General features: G+C 39.2%; 1 protein-coding gene and 1 long non-coding RNA gene across 3 annotated transcripts in view; one reads left to right on the top strand and one right to left on the bottom strand.

Annotated features, from left to right (window-relative positions):
* The window catches only part of pde1a (phosphodiesterase 1A, calmodulin-dependent), a 50,536-nt gene that overhangs the window by 4,401 nt on the left and 23,458 nt on the right, over window positions 1-22,677 (top strand). For both annotated transcript variants that reach the window (XM_065472121.1, XM_063499405.2), the window contains one exon: window positions 14,663-14,689. In XM_065472121.1, the coding sequence (XP_065328193.1) occupies window positions 14,663-14,689 (27 nt within the window). The remainder of the gene's footprint in view (window positions 1-14,662; window positions 14,690-22,677) is intronic.
* On the bottom strand, window positions 18,671-19,859 carry LOC134646334 (uncharacterized). Its single transcript, XR_010096661.1, has 3 exons — window positions 19,742-19,859; window positions 18,852-18,900; window positions 18,671-18,683 (listed from the first exon to the last, which is right to left on the bottom strand). It is a non-coding gene; the product is annotated as an uncharacterized LOC134646334 (long non-coding RNA).

Genomic DNA, 22,677 nt, shown 5'->3' with positions numbered 1-22,677 from the left:
GCCCCCTCACATATACTAATGTGCCACAAACAGGACTTTAATATCACCAACTATTCCCATTTTATTACGGTGTATCCATAAATGGCCCACCCTGTACATTTGCTGCTGTGCATGGGATGACTGTCATGCAGCATGATCCAGTGTAGGCCAAGTTTTAGCTGTTGGACCAATGACCTCACATTTGACTCTAGAATACTTTGGTAAACAGAGGAGTTTATAGAGTAACTGACTCAGTAACTGTAAGGTGCTCAGGTCCTGTAGCTGCATCACCACCACCTTGCTTGACCAGTGGTACGAGCTGTTTGTGTTGATATGCTGTGTTCTGCCCCGATGCTCCAGACCAGCAAACTGCTGTCATGTTTTGTAGCTCATCTGGGGTTTTATTTGCCTAATTTTAAGATCTGCTGAAGACCAGATTATTTTTTTATTGTTTTCTTGATACGTGTTTACTTTCTTTTTACCTTGAACGTGTCTTGATCAGCATTCACGGTGCCTTCACAGACATCCAAATATCTGTGACCGTTACCACTGATGCATAATCGTACCGTCAGATCAGGCTCTGATGCATGCTCTGATGCATGCTCTGGATAATCCTGCTCCTCTTCACCCTGAAGTATGCTGCTCCCACCTTTTCCAAAAACACAGAAGGACATAATTTTCTGCTTAATTCATCCAAAATGTTTTTTTTAGTTGGATAGACGGCCAAAAAATCATAAGTATTCACATCCATTCAGCATTACTTTCCAACTTTGTAACTCCCACACAGAAACTCCTCAAGCTTCAGAGACTTAATGATTTATTGACTGCAGATTACAAAAGAAGTCGTCAAATTCTTCGCAGTTTAGTTGTGACATGCTCCGTCAAGAATTAGTTTGGGTGGGGTTTTTTTTCTTTTTTTTTTTTTTTACATAACTTTCCCAGTCTTTTGTGTTTGTTTGCCTGCCGTCTTTAAAGGAAGAAAGCAGCACATAAATGTGTCTAAGACGAGTGTTCTTCTTCATTTTTTCAGTGACTCGCAGCTCACACGTTCAGTCTTCGACTGCAATTTCCCAAGAAACATTTGTCACATACAAAATATCTGGACAGTGCTGTGTTCAGTTTAGTTATAGCTCTTTGTCTGGTTTGGTCCAGTTAAATCTAAGAACTTTTTACACATTTAAAGTAATAGTATAGAGCACAGGTGTCGAACTCCAGGCCTCGAGGGCCGGTGTCCTGCAGGTTTTAGATGTGTCCTTGATCCAACACAGCTGATTTAAATGGCTAAATTACCTCCTCAACATGTCTGGAACTTTTTCAGAGGCCTGGTAATGAACTAATCATGTGATTCAGTTGTGTTGACCCAGGGTGAGATCTAAAACCTGCAGGACACCGGCCCTCGAGGCCTGGAGTTCGACACCCCTGGTATAGAGTAAAAAGAGTACTAATGCATATGTTTTAAAAGCTGCTGTATCTCCAGAATGGCATGGCATGGCTACAAGTGAAAAAAATCCAGGTGCGTTGTGCTATCCTCTGTGAGGTTTCATTCCAATAACGTAGGTCCCCAAGGAGGAATAAAGAGGAAATAAGGAGGAATGAGGAAATGATAGCTCTGATCCTGCTGTGCTGATAATAACCTGTTTTTTCTTGTTTAAACTGGCCATGTATAAGGTCAGTGTGGTACTCTTAAGCATACACTGATGTTTTAGTCAACAAATCTGTTTCCCAGCAGAGATGCTGACTTGTCACAGTAGGAAAAGCATTGATGGACCCGTTGTATTAAAGCATACCTTTACATTTCCCTGTTGTGACAAGTCTGTATGTCTGATTGAAGTGGTTTGTCCCTTTGTCTTGGTAGCATGACATGCCCATGACAGGCAGTCAGATCTCTTTCAACCAGGTCACTTTTTCCAGCTTAAGCTAGTTAAAATTCTAAATCGTTTCAGTTTCAGATCTTCCTTTAGTCTAAATGGTAAATTGAAATTTTCTTATATAGTACCTGAGCACTCAAAGCACTTTATACAGCACGTCTCTCTCACCCAGTCACACACAAAATCACTTTTTTCTATGTCTAAGTGCTTTCTATCTAACATTCACACACATTCAACCCCAGTGAACACAGCGGACGCAACTCAGGGTTCAGTATCTTGCCCAAGGGCACTTTGACTTGCAGACTGGAGCAGTCAGGGATTGAACTGATTAGTAGGTGACCAGCTATACTTCCTGAAGCACAGCCATGGTCATTCTTTCTAAGAATTACTAAAACTGAAAATGCCAGTTTATTTTTTTTCAGAGGCTTTCTGATATTTGTCAAAGAGGTTTGGAAATTAAAATAGGGATTTGTTAGGAAAAGCTAGCTAACTTATGATCCAAGTATCCACAAAAACATCCAAGCAGTGATGCAATCAAGAACAACAAGACTTCCAATATTTCCTGCATTGGTTGTCTTAACTTCACTGCGTGCAAATACCTATGCATGTCTGGAAAATGTAGTTTATTAAATAATTTCAGCAAATAAATAGCACATCGACCAGGGAGATGGACTGTCTGTTCCATCAGCAGTGTCCTGCCCCCCTGAGCAATGCTGGTGACTCTTCTGTCTTTAGCCTCTGGCAGTAACAGTGTGGATTGTGACTGAGCAGTGGTGCTTTGATCAAAAGTTGAATCATTTACGAACATGCTACAAGTGACTATTTAAAAGATAAGATAAGATAACCTGGTGCCAAGGAATTTGCTACATCTATTCAACAGAATAAATATATAAAACAGTAACAATAGAGATTATTATCAAGAGATTATGTAAAGAAAGAAACAGAATACATACACATTTTACACATATACAGTGGTGAAATATTGCACAGATGACATTTGAATCATTATTAAATCACAAAACCTCACATTAACAGACACTGTTTGACATCTTCAGTTTAATAAATAGTAATCTAACAATTCTGAAATGGTAGGGAACACAAGGTAAAAAAACAAGAAAGTTTTACACTTAGGTCTGTTTTTTTCTGACTTTTCCATTCTGTTCGCAAATTAGATTAGACAAAAACATTTAACAACAAAAAAGGAAAATATATATCAAGGAAATACATTGTAATATGTCATCATTCAAACACAGCAAAGAGGACATTGCATAATAACCATGGTAGCTGCTTCATTCAAAATTTAACAGCCCATTATAGCTAATGGACAAATACAGACTGATGCATTTGGCTGGTTTGTTTTTCCAGCTTCTCACATATGGTGATAGTTACAGAACGCTAACTTAGCATTCTGTAATGCTAAGGTAGCATTAGTGAAGCCATACTGGCATATTTTGTAACAGCTGACTTTTCATCTGCTGGTAGTGTTTGTTTCAAATGGGAAAATTATGTCCAGAAATAAAATTAATAGATTTAATGCTGTTAAGAGTATGTTTGCCATAGTATTTTTTTGACAGCTAAAGTTAAACTCTCCTTTATTTTATCAGCTTCTGTTCACAAAAACATTTAATAACAAGATGCCCAATGTATTGTGTATGTCTGTGATACTTCTTCTAATTTACTATCTTATGAAAGACCAGGTCACCACCAGTATTTGGTTTACTGACAGTATCTCTCATCAGCAGTTAAATGAAATGTGCACAGCATCATTACCATTAAACACACACATTTAATTTATGCCCCTTGGCTACTCTTGCTCTGTTTAGCAGACCCTGCTTGCTATACAGCATCTTGTGTTGGTAACCGGCTGGCAACAGAGGAAAATATAACAGAAAAAAAAAAAGAAACAGAAATTTATCAGCAGAAGTTGGTGTGTTGGTTGAAGAAACTGACGCCAAGACAAGTGTTTCGTTTTTGCCAAATCCTCTAATAAACATTGGCAAGTGAAAGTGTTCTCTGTCAACAGTGAGAGAATGAGAAACGCTAGAGGTGTAAAAATAAAGATGCAGAATTCAGCTTGTCTACTAACCTGACAAGACTGAACTCCGAGGTTAGGGGAACTCCGTCACGGGGAGTGAACACACTCCGAGGTTTGTTTAGTTTTCCGGAGGATTCTTCTGCTCAGTGAGAAAAGGTCTTAGATAAAACAACAAAGCTGGTTTTATTTTGGGTAGTGAGTAATGGCAACAGGCATCTGTAGTTTGACAGTAATGTTGCTTGTGCGTAAGCAGAAGCTCTGCGTGCCTGTGTGTCCCCCCTCAGTGTCTGTGCACCTAGTAAATAGATCCCCTGCTGCACCTGAATGCTAATCACACTCAAGAATTGTTGGCACCTCTGACCTAACAACCTGTGAGACATAGTTGTAAATAAAGTAACACTCTGGGTTGCAAAGTAGCAGTGACTAAGGAGAGACCATTCGAATGAACAGTTCTCAATGATTTATTGAAATATGGAGCTTGATTAATAATTGTTTGGCAATTAGACTCCGATCAGTCTTGGTAGTAGAACTGAGTCCAACAATGGTAGGAAGGATGGCAGCGAGGTGAAGCAGGTGGAGACTTGTAGGATCTCTCTTCTGGCGAGGATGAGGTGGAGATTTGGAGGAGGCTGGTTGCACAAATAAGAATCTGAAAGGCAGGATGACAGAAAAGCAGTAAGATTTAAAGCACACAGGACAGAGCTCGCAGAAGACAAGCAAGAAAATGTTTGGGCCAAAGTGATGACAACAAAATTAAGTTTGACACCACAGGAAAGTGGAAGTAATGTGAAGAATAGACTAGCAGCGCCAAACCCCGAGGGATGCAGGCTTCCCCATTGAAATTAGCATAATCATTATTATATGTTTCAGTCTGTTGAGTGGTGCACCACAAATGGAAATATCTCAATAACTATGGGCTGAGAGGTTGTGAAAAACTATATGGACATTCACGTCACATTCCTCCCTGAATGACAGTATCTCTGAACCTCCTGTCTCCCTCCCCTCAGCCCTAACCAGTCATGGCAGATGGATGCCCCTCACTAAGTCTGATTCTCCTGGAGGTTTTCTTCCTGCTAAAATGGAATTTTTCCTTCCCACTGTCACTAAGTGCTTGCTCATGGGGGGTCATGTGATTGTTGGGGTTTTCTCTTTACCTTACAATATAAAGCATGTTGCATATATATAAATAGAACTGAATTAAATTAAGTTTGAGTTAGTTCAGACAGACCACAAAGCCAACCTTACCTGCAATCGATATGCTATAGGAAGGGTGGTGAGGTTCTCAGACAAGAGCCATGCAACCGAATATAAACAAACGAAAAGACTTCTTTTGAATATGGTTGTTCTGACTGAGCCAAGGCTCACCCAGACTTTGGGTCTCTTCATATGTGCAGTTACCAAAAATGAAAAGAAAAAATAAAATAAAGAGAAGCCTTGTTGTTACATTTCTTTTTCACAGACTGCAAATTTTTGTTTGATTAAAAAAAAAGTATTAAGGTTACTTCATCATATTACTGCCAGGTACATTTGTATCGCTATCATCAGAGCAGAGCAGAGCTGCTGTTCCATTTATAGACATTCTGCCTGCCACTGTTGACCTTTCCAGGCACAACCCTCCCTAAGTTTGGGGACTCTGTATTTAGAAGGGCCTTGTGACATTGACTTCTCTATTATAACCTGTGACACCAAGTTAAATAGAGCAAGCATGAATGAATACAAGATTAAGACCCATTCAAGTGGTCACAAAACCAGCTGTTTCCTATTTCTTTGTGTGAGCGATTGTGTCTTTGTGTTCATTATAATATTATTTCTTCCTGGCAGACATAAAGTTCATCCATAAATTAATCACAGAGCTTAAAGCTGTTTGACAAGAAAACAAAAAAGTGTGGAGATATTTATTTATTCGTTTATTTTTGAAAATTTTCCCCAGTTTCCGTGGTAACAGCAGAACATTTCGATGCAGTAAACTAGAAAAGGACAAAAAGAGAATAGAACAGCTTTTCATTTACTTTTTTTTTTTTTTTTTTCTTTTTTACACATTGAGATGCATAATTTTTTATTATGCTGTTTATTGTTTTTTATAATAGCCATGCTTTTTGTTTATCAGTAGGCTTTGGTGAGAAGCTGAGTGGAATTACAGAGGAAGTGTAAAAACAAAAGCAAAAAATAACTTTTTTTTGACACATTAAAGAGCAGAAATCAGCTGAAAAAGCTCAGCTATGAAAAAAACGTTCTGCCATCTGAGGATGTATTAAAAGAAGTACCAGACTGTCCAGGTCAGATTAAGTAGAAACTAATCTTTATAATAGTTTTTGCATGTCTGGCTTGTTGTCATGCTTCAAAAATTAAATTTAGGACCAATCTGAAGCCACCCTGATGAGGTGGTTAAGAAACTAAGCAACAAAAGGCTGATACTGTGTAGTGTGTGCACTGCTTCAATTTAATGGAGGTTCAGCTTTTTTCTCCAGGACACTTGGTCTAGACGTGGGCTGGTTAGATGGAGTTAACCATCAAAAACACACACACACACACACACACACACACACACACACACACACACACACACACACACACACACACACAAACACACACACACACACACACACACACACACACACACGCACACACACACACACACACACACACACACCCTGCAGTGATGCATTGCAAACAGAACAGTGCACAAAATAAAATACATTCCACAAGCTCAGTGTTAATGATGCAGAGAAGAAAATGTGTAGGTGAAATCACAAAACAATTGGTACAAGGACAAAGAAAAAAAAAAGGTAAAGACGCAAAATGCAAATTCTTTCGCTGAAGGCGTCACCCTGTAAAAGTCATGATAGGGGGGTGAGTCATTCTCCAGAAACTCTCTGTCCTCACCTGTCACTATTGCTGCTGCCGCGTGCTGGAGAGTTTTCTCTGACTAAGAAAACAATGCAGCGACCTGGCACTGATCAGCGTGCCTTATACAGCTTTGTAATTCAGCTCTGATCCGCCCACGCAGGCCGGCGTACAATTACCATTCGACCATGAAATAACAGGTCTCTACAGTCGCATTTCAAAGCTGAGACGTGTCAGAGCTGTGATTAGCTGCTGGGGTCAGATTCCAGAGCTGTGACTGGCTAATTTCAGACCAAATGGAGCGTTTAGATCGTCGTCATCTACTTGTGGGGTAATCTGCTGTTCAAATTTACATTCCAATAGGTCTTTAGGTTCGGTGATGCATGATTTAATGCTTGCATTTTGGTGACATTGACTTTGTTTTGCATGGTATTAACAGTAGCAAAATCAGCTCTATTTTGTCCCCTTTTTTTCTGACCTCATAACATGTAATGAAGTGGTAACACTTTCCAAATTGGATTTGGGCATATTTATCAAAGGTGACAAAACATGTAAATTAACATTAAAATCGTACTACTTCACCAGCACCACCTCTTTGGCCTGATTTGGAAAGAGTGATGTTGTGTAAAAAGCACCAAATAGCAAATTATTTAGCCATATTTTATTTTTGTGCATATTGACATTGTTGATGTCTGAAACACATCCGTGTGAAATAATGCCAACCTTAACTGTAAATTTTAGAAAGCTGCGAGGGATACATTTTGGTGACTAAATTTTAATTTTCTTTTCTTTACTTGGAAGCACAGGTGGATTCATGAATGGTTTTCTAGGCACAGGCCCAGGAACCCAAGTGATCCGGGCCCAAAGGACCAGAGCCTTGCTTTGAAGTGGTTTTTAACATCTGTCGTTAAAAAATAGCATCAAAGACTCTTAAACCAACTACAAAAAAGAGGAATATAAAACTACAAAGTGAATATAAATGACTGCAGAGAGACACAAAACAACTACAAAATGAACCAAAGTAACCATTAAATGAGGCAAAACAATTTCAAAATGACAAAAAATGATAAAAAAGGCATAAAACCACAAAGTGACACAAAACTACTTCAGGAGTTATAAAATGACTACATAGAGATATAACCCACTGTGCAAACTCCCCACCCTATCTCTAAGGGGGAGGCCAGGAACCTTTCAGACAAGTCCTATTTCCACCACTTGTATCATCAGTCTCGTTCTTTCATTCATTCCCCAAAGCTCGTGACCATAGGTGAGGGTGGGGACGTAGACTGACCGAGTTTCACCACAGCTCAGCTCTGTCTTCCCCACAACAGACTGGTACAGTGTCCCCATTACTACAGCTGCAGCACCAATCCATTTCTCGATCTCCCGCTTCCTTCGCCCCTCACTCATGAACAAGAACCCAAGATACTTAAAGTCCTCCACTTGGGGCAAAAACTTGTCCCTGACCTGGAGTGGGCACTCACACATTTTCCAGCTGAGAACCATGGTCTTAGATTTGGAGGTGCTGATTCTCATTCCCGCCGCTTCACACTAGGCTGCGAAGTGGCTGAAGGTCGTCACCTGATGAAGCCAACAGAACCACATAATCTGGAAAAAGCAGAGATGAGAGTCTGAGACCAGTGGAAGCCTTGAAACGAGTCCGATTTATTGCCGACCAAGTCTTTGCAGCGGTTGTATAAGGATTGAATAGCCCGTAGCAACGGTCCGGACACCCCATACTCCCGAAGCACCTGCCACAGGATACCCGAGGGACATGGTCAAATGCCTTCTCTAAGTCTGCAAAACACATGTAGACTAGTTGGGAAAACTTCCATGCCCCCTTGTGTATCCTCAAGAGGGTGAAAAGGTGGTCCAGTATTCCACGAACAGGACAAAAAACCACATTTTTCCTCCTGTATTTGAGGGGGACGACTGTAGATGAGTCGTCAGTGCGTCTCGCCAGTGGCAGTCCTGTTTGGTGCCCTGGGCGAACACCCCTTCTGGTGTTTTCGTGTTTGTTGGTTTGTTTTTATTTTGTTTTATTTTGCGAGTTGGTTATTAGATGCTGCTCCAGCCAGCCAGGGAATCCCCCTGCCGCCCTGCCCTCTCCTCCCTGTGCCGCAAGCACAACAAGGGACCTCACAAACGGAGGGCGCCCTTACTCCCAGCAAATGGGCGGCAGAAAACTGATCGGTGCCTTTGCCATCTCCAAAATGCGCTGGCTGATGTCGGGCAGCATGAGTACAAGCAACTTTTTTTTTGGAGATGCCAGTGATGCCGCCCCCACCACGATGCCGCCCGTGTCACCCCTATCAAAAACCGCTACTGTGTCTCCCTCAGAATGCTGTTAAAGCTCTGCTGGAGGTGGGAATTCAAGATCTCGCGGACTGGGGCTTCTGCTAGGCGTTCCTAGTGCACCCTCATAATACGTTTAGGCTCTCCAGGTTTGTCCAGCATCCTCCCCCGCCAACTGATTCAACTCACCCCCACATGGTGATCAGTTGACAGCTCAGCACATCTTTTAACCCAAGTGTCCAGAACATATGGCTGCAGATCTGATGATACAATTACAAAATCGATCATCGACGTGCGGCCTACAGTGTCCTGGTGCAACGTGCACTTATGGTAAATGAACTGATTTTCTTTGCTCCTAGAGCACTCAAAGCACTTTATACAACATATACATATACAACATTTTCTATGCTTTTAAGTGCTTCCTAACTAACATTCACACTCCGATGGATGCAATGGAGAGCAACTTGAGGTTAGTATCTTGCCCAAGGATATTTGGCATGCAGACTGGGGGAGCCAGGGATCGAACCCAGGAGCGGATCTAGAGAAATTTTCTTAGGGTGGCATGAGGGTGGCAAAGAAATCAAATGGGGTGGCAAAATCAAAGCCTTTTTTTTCAAACACATATGCTTTACATATGGTTAAAATGATTCAAATGCAGTAAGTATACACGTTTTTCATATAAATATAGTCTATAACTTAATTATTGTCTGTAGCCCACATAATTACACACTTTAGTTACATAAAACATGTGAGTTTTGATGTTATGTATTGTATAGCCTGTATAATAAATAAATATGTAGCCCAATAGATATAAAATCCAGAAAACTACACAACATGGGGTGGTTCATTTACAAACACAAGTCTAACTTAAGTTTCACTGTCTTTTGTTAGAAAACAATCACATTGTTACATGCTTAAATTACATAAAATGTCAGAAATCTGCACTGTCATGAACAAAAATTTAAACCTAATTTTTCATGATTTGTTGGATTAACCCTCTGAAGTCTGAAATACAACCGGCCATTTTTGACTCCTTTTGAGTTTATGCTTGTAGTTCACCCTCAAATTGTTTCATTTTATTTTTCCCCTTGCCTTGTTTGGTATCATTCTTTTCAGCTCAACTGAATTTAGTTGTTTTTTCACTGACATACTGCATTAGTATTACTGATCTGAAATCACACAAAGAACTTAAAATCCTACTAGTATTTTTTACTGTAAAAAAACCCACAGACATGTTGAGTAAATGGTTATAACTTGAAATGCAAATATAAATTGTAGATTTTGTAAACAGATACAACTATTTATCTAAAAATGCAGCCAATACACCTGCCGTTTTTTTCATTTTGTACAACAATTTAAAAATATTACTAAAACTAAAATGAGAGAACAATCAGGTGTCACAATGAGATACCCCACAAATGATGTGATGATGTCCACCAAAAGACAGAGGAGAACAGCGCAGGGATAAACCTGCAGGCCTGACAACAGGAGGTGTATCACTGCGCTGGTTTTCTACTTAGTGACAGTGTTTACATTGCAAATGTGCCTCTGTGACATTCATTAGTGCCCTCACTGACACACAAAACAAAACAACGAATACACAACAGAACAACTACACACGACAACACAATACACTAAGTATACACTACACGCTAAACGTCACAAATCTCCCACATCTAAAAACTCTCTCTCTCTCACTCACTCGCTCGCTCTGTCTCGCTGCCGTTACCGTCACTCCCTTCCCCTCTTCCTAAACATCCAAATCCCACGTGTTGACTTTTTTTAAAAATTGGTCGACATGGTGCATTTTTCCACCGATAGGAAAGAGGTGGCTTTTTTCCTTTCTTTACTGTTTTCGCGCTGTCCTTAGAAAACGCTTAAAACACACACACACACACACACACACACACACACACACACACACACACACACACACACACACACACACACACACACACAAACGTGACGACAGTATTTGGAAAAAAGCACGGCTTATATATATTATCATAAATATGGATTTACTGGCCTGTAATTAAAATTAAAAAACTTTGAAGTCTGAACTTTCAATGTGAGCTGAAATAGAAACTCAGCGTGGCTGCAGCTTGTTGCTGTGCCAGCTTAAATCAGTCATGTGATTTGGAGGTGCAGCGTGTCCGTGGACCACAGAGGGTTAACAACACTCACCTTCCTTCCATTTCCAGAGTGTAACATCCAACCACCTGTGTAAAATCCGAAATTCCCATGGTGTTGTTCAAAATGTGCTCTGGCACAGTCATAAGCATCGCTCGCTACTGAAAACAAGAAAAAAGCCGGTCCTGCTATGGGTTGAACCATTTGTTAATGGTGCGGGGGGGGGGGGGGGGGGGGGGGGGGGGGGAGGAGACAGGACACTGCAATATATTCAGTTTTAGCATTTATATTCACTGTTGACTGTAACTGCGCTCAAACTGTTAATGCTATCTTATTTTAATAAACAACACTGTCATATGAAAAACTGGGTGGCACTTGGGGTGGCACCCCATGCCACCCTTCTAGATCCTCCCCTGATCAAACCACAAACCTTCTGATCAGCAGATGAAGGATGTATGGACATCCTTAGATTTATTAATCATGTAAATTTCCTGTACCTGTTATAGATGCCCACAAATAATTACTCAGTCCAAAGTTCAAACATTGAATGTCATATTGATGGCCAAAGTGGCTCATGGCTGGACGCCCAAATTGTGGATCTAGTTTGGACGGAATTGGTTATGGACCAACGGACCCAATATAGATCAGATCTGCATGTCCATCCAACGTCCATTGTATAGTGGGAAATGAGTAAAAAGTGACACAAAAACACTTTAAAAAGACATAAAATGTCTATAAAGGGACAAAAATGTACTGCAAAGTAACACAAAACAACTTCTAGGAGACATAAAATGACTAAAAAGCAATAGAAATGACTAAAAAGTGGCAAAAAGCAACATCATAAAGACACAAATGGTGGCAAAATATATCTGCAGACTCACGACACATCAAAGACAAACTTTAAAGAGAAGGGAACTGACCACAAAGAGATATATAATAAAAAATGAGACAAAAATGAGACTGTAAAAAGACACAAAATAAGCAGAAAAATGAAAAAGAGTTGCAAAAAAGATGCCAACAAATAAACAGCAAAATAGCTAATGCAAAGAGAGGCGAAAAAGACAGAAAAGGAACCTTAAACTGCTTTTTAAAAAGTCAATATTTGTTTAATATGTGTTTCCATCCCATCATGTCAAATACTGCTTGTGTTCTGTTTTCTCTCCCTGCTCCGTGTGCTGTAGTCAGCAACAAGTACTTGGTTTAATTTAGGCAATAAAAAAACTTAATAAATTTTTTTTTAAAATTGTTAAAATAAAAACCTTAACATTTGTCCCCTATACATCATTGACCTTGTGTGGTGAAAATGTAACAAAGGTGATCTTCCATACATGACACATTAGTTGTAAGAGAGCTTTTTCATTATTGCCAGAAATGTGTGTATCTGTCAGATGTCAGCATTTGCATCCCTAGGAAATGGTCATTTACTTGAAAATCCATCCCAAACACACATACAACATATCATATGTTTCTTTACATGTGACACAGCTTTAACCTGCACGCATGCCCAATATCACGATTGGAATGTCAGATTCTTTAACCTTTCATCGCTACAAAAATCTGCAGACTAATATTTCATCCAGCAAATCATTTGTCAGTACAAAGTTATATTTAGGCACCCTGTTCATTAATTTGGCCTCTGTCTTTATCAGAGAACAGTCTGCATGGACTGGCTTTGCTTTGCATCCTTCACCACATAACAGCGGTAAAATGTAATCATGTGCAACAGCGTCACAGTTTCACAAAATTAACAATAAATCATTTAACAGGTGCTGCTTCCCCAGATTGGACCTTACTATGAGGCATCTGTGTTTTAGAGGGAAAGGGAAAGGTTGCACATTTAGAAGCTTCCAAACATTTTATTGATGCAACTTTGTTGGGAAAATATCCCCGCCCCCTTTGGCGTTAGACAGGAATCATCAACCTCAGTGAATTCAAATGTTGAGCTGGAGGCAGTGACATCATTGTCAGCCATCACGCTCAGAGAAATGAATGAGAAAAATGGAGTCTGAAATGGAGTGTGACACTAGAAATATATTCAAAGAAAAAAAAGTTGATAGGGTATGTACGATCCCTGGTTGATGTAGGACAAAAAAAGCTGACACCCTGACACACCTGAACCCCCTTTTAAGTCATGATTATTCTTTGTATAGGGTTCTAATAATTTGGGTTTTTTTGGTGATATAAACACGAATTGTGTTGTAACACAGAGTCATTCATTCACTTAAACTGCTATAGTTTTTTTTCATTGTTAGCAGTCTATCTGCAGTTCTTCTTTGGCATGTGCCTATTATAAAAGGAAACATAGAAATGTGAGGATTCTCAGGCTGCTTATCAAGAACATATTCATTTATGATGCCTGCAGAATATGCTACTATCCTCTGTACACTGAATCTAAAAGGAGGTGTATCATATCTGTGTGTTCATATTTGGCTGTGTTATGACTCATAGGAAGCTCCATGTTTGATGCAAATTGCTGCAATCTGCTACTAACGGGTTTAAAGTACCTAAATTACCTCCATGAGCCACTGCTGTTGCTGGAACCTCTGACAGTGTTGAAAAGCAACCAAATCAGCCACCAATCTCCACAAAATACCCAGCATTCATGGGTTCCTTTCACCTCCGCTCTCCATGTTCAACTCTTTGACACCCTGCTGGGACGGCTCAATTCCCAGAACGAAAACCTCTGCTCCAGTGCTTTGGAGTGCTTGTCTGAGCCGCCCTTGCACACAAAATGGGTAGAAAACATGATTTACTAACCGGTCTCTTTCAGACTTTTCAGATTTTATTGGAATGAGGGACATTTTAAAAGACTTGATAACATAGAGGACAAACAGTTTTTGAGTATGTTGGCCATGTATCATCATGTATGTATGGTTTAGCTTTACGTGTCTTCAAAGCCTTTCGAGGCAACAGCAGTTGCCATTTTTGTTGTGTAACGCTCCCGTGGTTGCATGTCATTCTCATCTGTCTCGAGGTTAATGGAAATGACAGTTTGCTTTTCGCATGCAGTGTTTGAGTTTGCTCTCTGTAATGCAGCCCCCTGACTCACTTCAGTAAATCCAAGCAGCATTTCCACGTAACCCACTGACATTAGTGCAGGTAGCTTTGGTGTGCACTCATAAACTGTATATAAATGATGGACGTGCCATCAAGATCTAAAACGTGAATCCAATGTGCCAAAGTACCTTAACCGGCACTTTTTCTGATGGCCACTATAGGAGCAATCTGGTCTTGTAAAAAGTCTTTGTTAATTTAATGAGTAATCCAGTACAAATGAAATATATCTCTATATACAGATATAGATATTTATTCAAGCTTCTGAATACTCTATGATTTATTAGTTCCAATGTGAAGATGTGTTTTTGTTGATGAAGATAAGACTTTATTCAGAGAAGAAATATCTTTGTTAGTCTGTCATGTTTGTTTCAAGGTGTGCCTTCTAACCTAGCCTGAAACTCACCATGTGATTGGCTGATTTGATTAACTCTTGTTTGTTCTTGTTTGTTTACAGGCAGAAATATAAAAGTACATCGCAAAGGTAAGGCACGCACTGGCACACACATACACGCACAATTGTTTTTATGGAGAGTTGAAACAATTAGTTGTATTCTTGTGTGTTTGTTTAGTGGAAAATCATTGTGACAACTGACAAGCATGAATGAAAAATTAAAAATACAAAATAGAGAAAAAATCAGCTTCTCTAAACTGCAGATTTTTTTTTGTGCTTTTTTCTGCTTTATAAAAGTGTAGAAGAAATATTTAGGTTTTGATCTGATGGTTAGATATTTAATAACATTTCCTTGGTCTTTTGGTCTCTGAAACGTACACTACCAGTCAAAACCTTGGACACATCTTCTATTTTATAGGCTTTTCTTTATTTTCATGACTATTTAGATTGTAGATTCTCATTGAAGGCATCAAAACTATGAATGAGCACATTTGGAATTATGTAGTAAACAAAAAAGTGTGAATTAACTCAAAACAAGTTTTATATTTTAAAGCCACCCTTTGCTTTGATTGATGCTTTGCACACTCTCCATGAGGTTCATGAGGTCGTCACCTCAAATGGTTTTCAACAGTCTTGAAGGAGTTCTCCGAGATGCTGAGCACTTGTTGGTCCTTTTGCCTTCTCTCTGCGGTCCATCTCATCCCAAACTATCTCGACTGGGTTTAAGTCAGGTGACTGTGAAAGCCAGGCTATCTGGCGCAGCACTCCATCACTCTCCTTCTTCTTCTTCAGTATGTATCTACATGTATGTTGAAAGTAGTAAAAAATAAAGAAAAAATATTAAATGAGAAGATGTTTCCAAACTTTTGACTGGCAGTGTATATTTTCTGATTCATGATTAAATCCTTTCTGCAGTTGTTTTGAGTAAGTCTTTGATAATTAAGTGCACAAAGATTTTTTTTTCACCATAAAAGCACACTGAGCTTATTATGCATCATAAAAATATGAAAATGAATTAGCATGTCATTTTAGAATTGTGGAAACCATCATCGACACACAAAAGGTGCTACTTGCTTTACCCTGAAATTTAAAAGAAAAAATAACTTTGTCTTTGTCTAAAACAGATACACTCCCAGAGGTAGGCCTTGTTTAATGTGCAACACTAAAACATGTTTCAGCTCTTTTAAAAAAACCTCCCTATTTCTTTACGTACTTTGTGTAATTTTAAAACAAATCTGACTGTAAATGTGTGTGTTCTCAGGGGATATTGCTTTTAGCTTTGTGACTATAGACTGTAAACATAGACATCTTGGATCCAGAACTCTTGAAGTCATTCTTTCTAATTATTAGCAGGGGGTGTCTTCCATTTGTCCAGTTAAATAGATGTCACTTGGAAAACAACCCTACGGCTGCTTTGCTCCATCCATCCATTTTATTTCGCTTATCCTTTTCAGGGTTGCTGGGAAGCTGGAGCTTATTCCAACTACCATAGGCCGAGAGGGGGGGTACATCCTAAAAAGATTGCCACTGTGACACAGGCCTAACACAGAGGGACAGACAACCATTCGCATGAGCAATTTAGAAATCACCAGTTAACCTAACCCCACTAATTACCTGTCTTTGATCTGTGGGAGGAAGCCGGAGTACCTGGAGAGAACCCATGGAAAACATGGGGAGAACATGCAAACTCCCCACAGAAAGGCCTCCGGCTATTTTCAAGTCTTACTGAATACAGGGACTTCACCTTTGTGGTTGGGGTTGTGTCTTTTACTGAAACAGTTCTAAATGCACTGCATTAGAAACTTCTAACCTACAGTGACATTTGTAAAACTCAGCAGCTACTACTACTAATAACTAATAATAACATGGAATATTTCAAGTTATTAAAACAAAAACAGATGGTGTTTTGTTGACACCTGAAAATGACGCACCTGAATCACAATCTCTCTAGTCTTGAAGTTATCTTTCTCACCATCTCCTACTCTGACTTCAGCTGTTACCATGGCAACTAAAACAAATTTCATCCAGTTTACAGGGTGGTGGTAGGTCACCATGGCAATGTTAAAAGGCTTGGACACAGCAGAGTCTTTAAATCACCCTGTTGACAGTCCGCTACATAAAAAATATCACTTTATACTGCAGTTAAAGATGACCAACATTTCCATCTATCCTTCCAGATTAAACATTCTTGCTGGCCGTAATACCTCTTTTAGGTTATCTGGACGAACTTTTTAGAATTTCTTTTAGATCGTTTACCTTAGTAAAAATACAAATACCACCCTGCAAAAAATGTAAAAGTCAAGTCATTCAAGCTTAAATAAGAAACCTACCTCAAGGAATGAACCAGTGTCTCAGCAAAGAACCAATTTAAATCAAGTGGTCACATTGTTACTAGATGGGGAAAAACATGTAATTTCTTCTCATCTCTTTAATTGAATGTATGAAAAAATGTGAATGATAATAATTTGACAGGTATAAAATAGTATTTGTTTACCAACATGATAATTCCCAGAGAGCTATTTGCTGTAAACTTGCAGGTCTTAGCATTATGTGCTGTCTGTCTGAAAAAAAAAAACAAAAACTGAGGAAAATGTAAAAGTGGAGGACAAAAGAATTAGTAGCAGGCCTACACTGTAAAATCTAATTAGTTCCCAGAACTCAAAAAAATTATGGAAACTCGTTGCCTCAAAAAAATTGAGTAAAGCTTAGCTAAAAATGACTAAGTTAGGACAACTTATTTATTCTGAGTACTCTGTACAAGCTCATTTGTTCCCAGAACTCAAAAAAATTGGATCAAGTTTACGTAAGATGACCAAGTTAGGACAACTTACTCATTTTGAGAACACTGTACAGCCTTGTTAGTTCCCAGAACTCAAAAAAATTATGGAAACTCGTTGCCTCAAAAAAACTAAGTAAAGCTTACTTAGGATGACTGTTAGGACAACTTATACATTGCAAGTCTGCAGTATTAAGAATAACTTGATATTTCTGACTGTACAATACTAATTGTTTACCTACTGACAAACATTTCAAGTTCAACTAAATGAAAAAACAATTTGTGGTACCATGAATATGATTAAAAATAATTAACAACAATTTTTGTAATGATGTTAAAATCAGCCCAACTTTTATTTTCAAACACAACAAAGTACAACAGCCAACATACTGGACACTGTTCTGCTGAACAACAAACAATTATGTTGCCATCACTGTTATAATCTTACAAAGAAACAAAGTCTCAGATGTAATTATTCTGAAAATAAGTTTAGGCCTACCACAAGTTTGTTTTGTACTTACATTACTTATATAATCAAAATAAAATATTTGTTGTTCTGTCACAAGTGCAGTCTCTAATTCAAACAACACATTTGTTTTTCATTCCAACACAGGAGCTGGAATGTTGTATTATTTTAAGGATGGCTTGTTTCCAGTCCAGGCGTTACTGCCTGAATGACTATCACGGATCGAGGTGATCCAAATGTAGGTGCAGAAGAAAGTCTTTAACTTCCCTTTACACAGTGGCAGTGGATGTGGGTTGGAGATGCAATGAGCTTGAACCTGCAGGCGACCATCTTCACTGACCACACCATCTGTGACGGAGGACTCATCTCTCCTGGTGTCCTGCAAGCAAACAATCATATTTTTTGGAACATGAACTTAATTGCTTTCTTAAAACATTTTTTTCTGCATTTGGTATAGAACAGACTCCAATTTAGACAATCTCAGGCTCCCTCCCCACCGGAGAGGTGACATTCAATGTCTCAATTGTCAGTCTGGATAGCCCTGACCACCACCCAACACACAATAATGTCATGAAAGCATCATTTTAAAAAAGGGCTATGCAAACATGGCCAATAACTTTCATTCTAATAATGTGCAAAATGATTTGGGCACAAAACAAATTTTGCTGGTAGAAAACTTGCAGACTTCACTACATACAGTGTAGACCCTCTAAACTAAGTTTGGGGGATGTGATCTTTCAAGAAATGCAGACCAAACTGTTGTTGTTTGTTTACTTACACAGCATGTCTTGTAGAATTAACTGGAGTCACCAGCAACAGCATAGTGCAGTCATATCTCAAGTCTAATAACAGAAGACAGGAAAAGATCAGTAAAGAAACAACTTCCCCAAACCAAAGCACAAATAAAACAATAAGTAAAACAGGCTGATCTAAAGTATGGTTAAAGTTCAGCCTGATTAATATAAATGTCACTGACAGTTGCTAATATATTGGAAAACCAAAATACTTACCACTGAGTTGATGTCTTTCTGTCCAACAACAGGAGTGCTGGTCCCGAGCCTCAAAGACAGTAAGAAGCAAGCAGAGGGAGAAAAAACAGAACATATTTCAGAAACTGATTTGATCCTTAATGGCTGTGCAATCATTGTAACATACAGTTCGCTTATGTTGTTAAATAAAGGCTGGATTTGACATTAATAGATGCCACAGATGTTCAAAAGCTGCCACAAAGCATGAAAAAATAGACGTCTCCGAAAACGTCGGAGCATTTTTGCAAATATGTGATGTCTTGATAAATCGAGCAGATATTTGAAATTTACACAGCTACATTCTCGCCTGAAAATATCTTAATATCTTATTTTGTAACCCAGAAAAAGTAATAAGTTTTTTAGCCGCGCTCCTTTTCCGCCATTGCCGCGCTTACAAGTACGCACAGGCTCCGACAACCGTGGCCGACAAATGCGATCCTCCTTTTCCCCAGACTAGCCTTTCTGTGTCACAAAATAACATTTTAAGATATTTTCAGGCGAGAATGTAGCTATGTAATGCTCAAATATCTACTTAATTTATCAAAATATCACATATTTGCAGAAGTGCTTCCACGTTTTCGGAGAGCTCTGTTATCCACACCCCACACCTATCCCACCCCTAACGGCTGCACCTCCCAAAGAATTTTGCCTGGGCTCTTATCTCACTTATTTATTTCAAACAATCAACAGAAAATTTCACCGACATAGTTTTATGTAAGGTTTTTAAGGCTGTGGTGTTAATTTTTAAGTAACATGAGCCCAGCGGCAGCAGCAATGCTAGGCTAACACTAACTAGCTAGCAAGATTTTAAACCTGGTGCTAAACTAAGAGAAGCCACAAATCAGTTTGAATAAGAGTAAACATTTACTCACCAAGTCAGTGTATCAGGTAAAGATCCACAGCAATGACAACAATAATATCTTGAGCTGAAGCTTCTCCAGGTTTGCTCAACATATTCCATAAAGAATGCACCATGAACATGCGGACTGATCCGCGAGGGAGGAGGACGGTAGTCACGTGGCATTTTCAAAACACATCTTTCATCCTTCCGCACAGAGAAGCAAAACTTCCAGCTTACTTAGTTTTTCTAAGTTAGGACAACTCAAATTAATCGAGTTTATCAGCGTTTTTGCATAAAAAGTACTGGTAACTTATTTAAATTGAGTTCTAATAACAAATTGATAAAAACTGAGTTCAGCCTATTTAATATTTTTAATTAAATACAATATTACATTTTACAGTGTAAAAAACTACAGCAAATCTACAGCAAATGAACTGTATCTGAGAGTCATGTCCTTGGGCAAAGACCTAATACAGGACCCAACAGATGCATCTGGCCTGGCCTTTCAGTTGATCTACTGATTGCCAAAGGCTCATCAGAAATTGTCTCAGTGGAAGGGTGGCTGTCAAAACTTAGAATTATGAATGCAGAATAGTAGATTTTGATCCACCAGGCAAAACCATCTGGAAAACTTGATGATTAGCATCAACTACTGCCAGTGGAGTAAAAGCATAACTGGATAGAAAACCACACATTAGAACAGTATCAGTCATGGATTGGCCTCCCCAGAGACAGGACATCAACATTACTGAACCACTTCTCTTGACAGAAAATAGAAGAAAAGGCAGCCAACATCCAAACAAGAACACTAATTGTCTTTCATGAAGCCTGGAGAGCTTATAAGTACAATGCTTATAATTAACCTCTATTGACTTTCAAACAGTTTGTACAAACTCTGTTTCTATGAAGCCATTAGTTTGTAATATGTAACTTAATCTGATTTCATCATTTAAAAGTAAGTCATAGGTCAACCCTTCTGAGAACTTTTCAAACTGGCATAAGGGCGCTGTTGGCTGGCAAAGACACAAGGAAGATGCACTCTACAAGGCAGCATGTTTATTTCCTGGAGGAGACTCCAGTCGTTTTCTGTGGGTGTCAGCTGACTGACAGGAGGCAGCGTGTCATGTGTCCATCTGGAGGAAGCAGATTTTCGTGTTCTGGTTCTGTGGTGTGAACAGGACAGCAGCTGTGTGGGTGCTAAGAATGAAAATCCACAATTAGCAGGTGTGTGAAGACTGCAGACAGACTAAAAGCATATCACTGATGTCGTGAGGTGCAGGATATCATACACATATACAGTATATGTACATTTAAATCCAGTGAAGTACAGTATTTAGTATAGTAAAGCAGACGGAGTGTTACACGGGTTTTGAGTGATGCACTTCACGTTAAGAGACAGAGTTTATTAGCGAAAGTCATTCTGTATCATTCACAATACTGTTATAATGTAGGAACTACATATCTGACACCACAAACAAAATTCACTCTGATTTATGGCATACAGTTCAATTCATTTTGATTAAGTTTTGTTTAAATGACACCAATTTACAACTACAATCACCTCAAGGGGCTTTATATTGTAAGGTAAAGATCCTATAGTTTTAGAAAGAAACCCTAACTATCATACAGCCCCCTATGTTCATGCCCTTGGTGACAGTGGGAAGGAAAAACTCCCTTTTAACAGGAAGAAACCTCTAACAGAACCAGGCTCAAGGAGGGGCAGACATCTGCTGCAACCAGTTGGGGGTGATGGGATGGTAGACGGGATTAAAGATATGCTGTGGAAGAAAGCCAGAGATGAATAATAACTGATAATCAAATACAGACTGGTGTCACTCCTGGCCCTCCATATATAATCACACAGTGAGTGAAAAAGGTGAATGAAGCACTTTGTAAGTGTGCATGCGCCATTAGCATGCTGCCTGCTGTAACCTATAATTTCCTTCGGGATTAATAAAGTATTCTGATTCTGATTCTGATTCTGAAGAAGAAACGCTCAGTGCTTCACAGGAATCCCTCAGCAGCCTAAACTTATTGCAGCATAACTAAGGGAGGATTTAGGGTCACCTGGTCCAACAATAACTATAAACTTTATCAAAAAGGACATATCAAATTTTTTTTAAACCTAATCTTAAAAGTAGAGATAGTGTCTGTCTCCTGAATCCAAACTCCAAGCTGTTTCCACAAAAGAGGGGCCTGAAAGCTAGAGGCTCTGCCTTGCATACTACTTATAAATACTCTAGGAACAACAAGCAAGCCTGCAGTGCGAGAGCAAAGTGCTGTAATGGGGTGATATGGTACTATAAGGTCATTAAGATAAGATGGGGCCTGATTATTTAAGACCTTGAACAGGATTTTGAATTTGATTCTGGATTTAATAGGGAGCCTATGAAGAGAAGCCAATAAAGAAGAAATCTGCTCTCTCTTTCTAGCCCCTGTCAGTACTCGTGCTGCAGCATTTTGGATTAACTTAAGTTCTTTTCCGGGAGCTTTCAGGACATTCTGATAATAAGAAATCTCTGGTAGAACCAGACTCAGGGAGGAGAAGCCATCTGCTGGGGTGAGGAGAACTAGTTAGAGAGCAGAGAGATAGAAAAAAACGACACACTATGGGAGGAAGAGCCAGAGGATGTCGCTGGTTGTCCAGTATCCTAGATGTGCCTTCCTATTAGGGGAAACAATTCCAGAATCAAACATATAGAGAAACATGGTAATTGCAGCTGGACATCTGCACCCTGAACAAAGAGAAGTACCACACCTTTCACTGAGACACTCTGGAACTAGGCCTGAATTATAGGGTATTAAAAAAAAAAAGAGTCATGATGACACATAATTTCTGATTTCAGCTGAGAACAGACATACCAAATACTACCTCCTAGCTGACAAATTTAGCTTCACAGTGATAAAAATAACTCAAGTTGACACTGAGGGAAACAAAAAAGCAAAAAATAGTTGAAAAGAGGCAGG

The sequence above is a fragment of the Pelmatolapia mariae genome, linkage group LG16_19, assembly GCF_036321145.2.
Source record: "Pelmatolapia mariae isolate MD_Pm_ZW linkage group LG16_19, Pm_UMD_F_2, whole genome shotgun sequence".
NCBI lineage: Eukaryota > Metazoa > Chordata > Actinopteri > Cichliformes > Cichlidae > Pelmatolapia > Pelmatolapia mariae.
The sequence above is the reverse complement of the archived record's forward strand: the minus strand, read 5'-3'. Positions and strand labels throughout refer to the sequence as shown.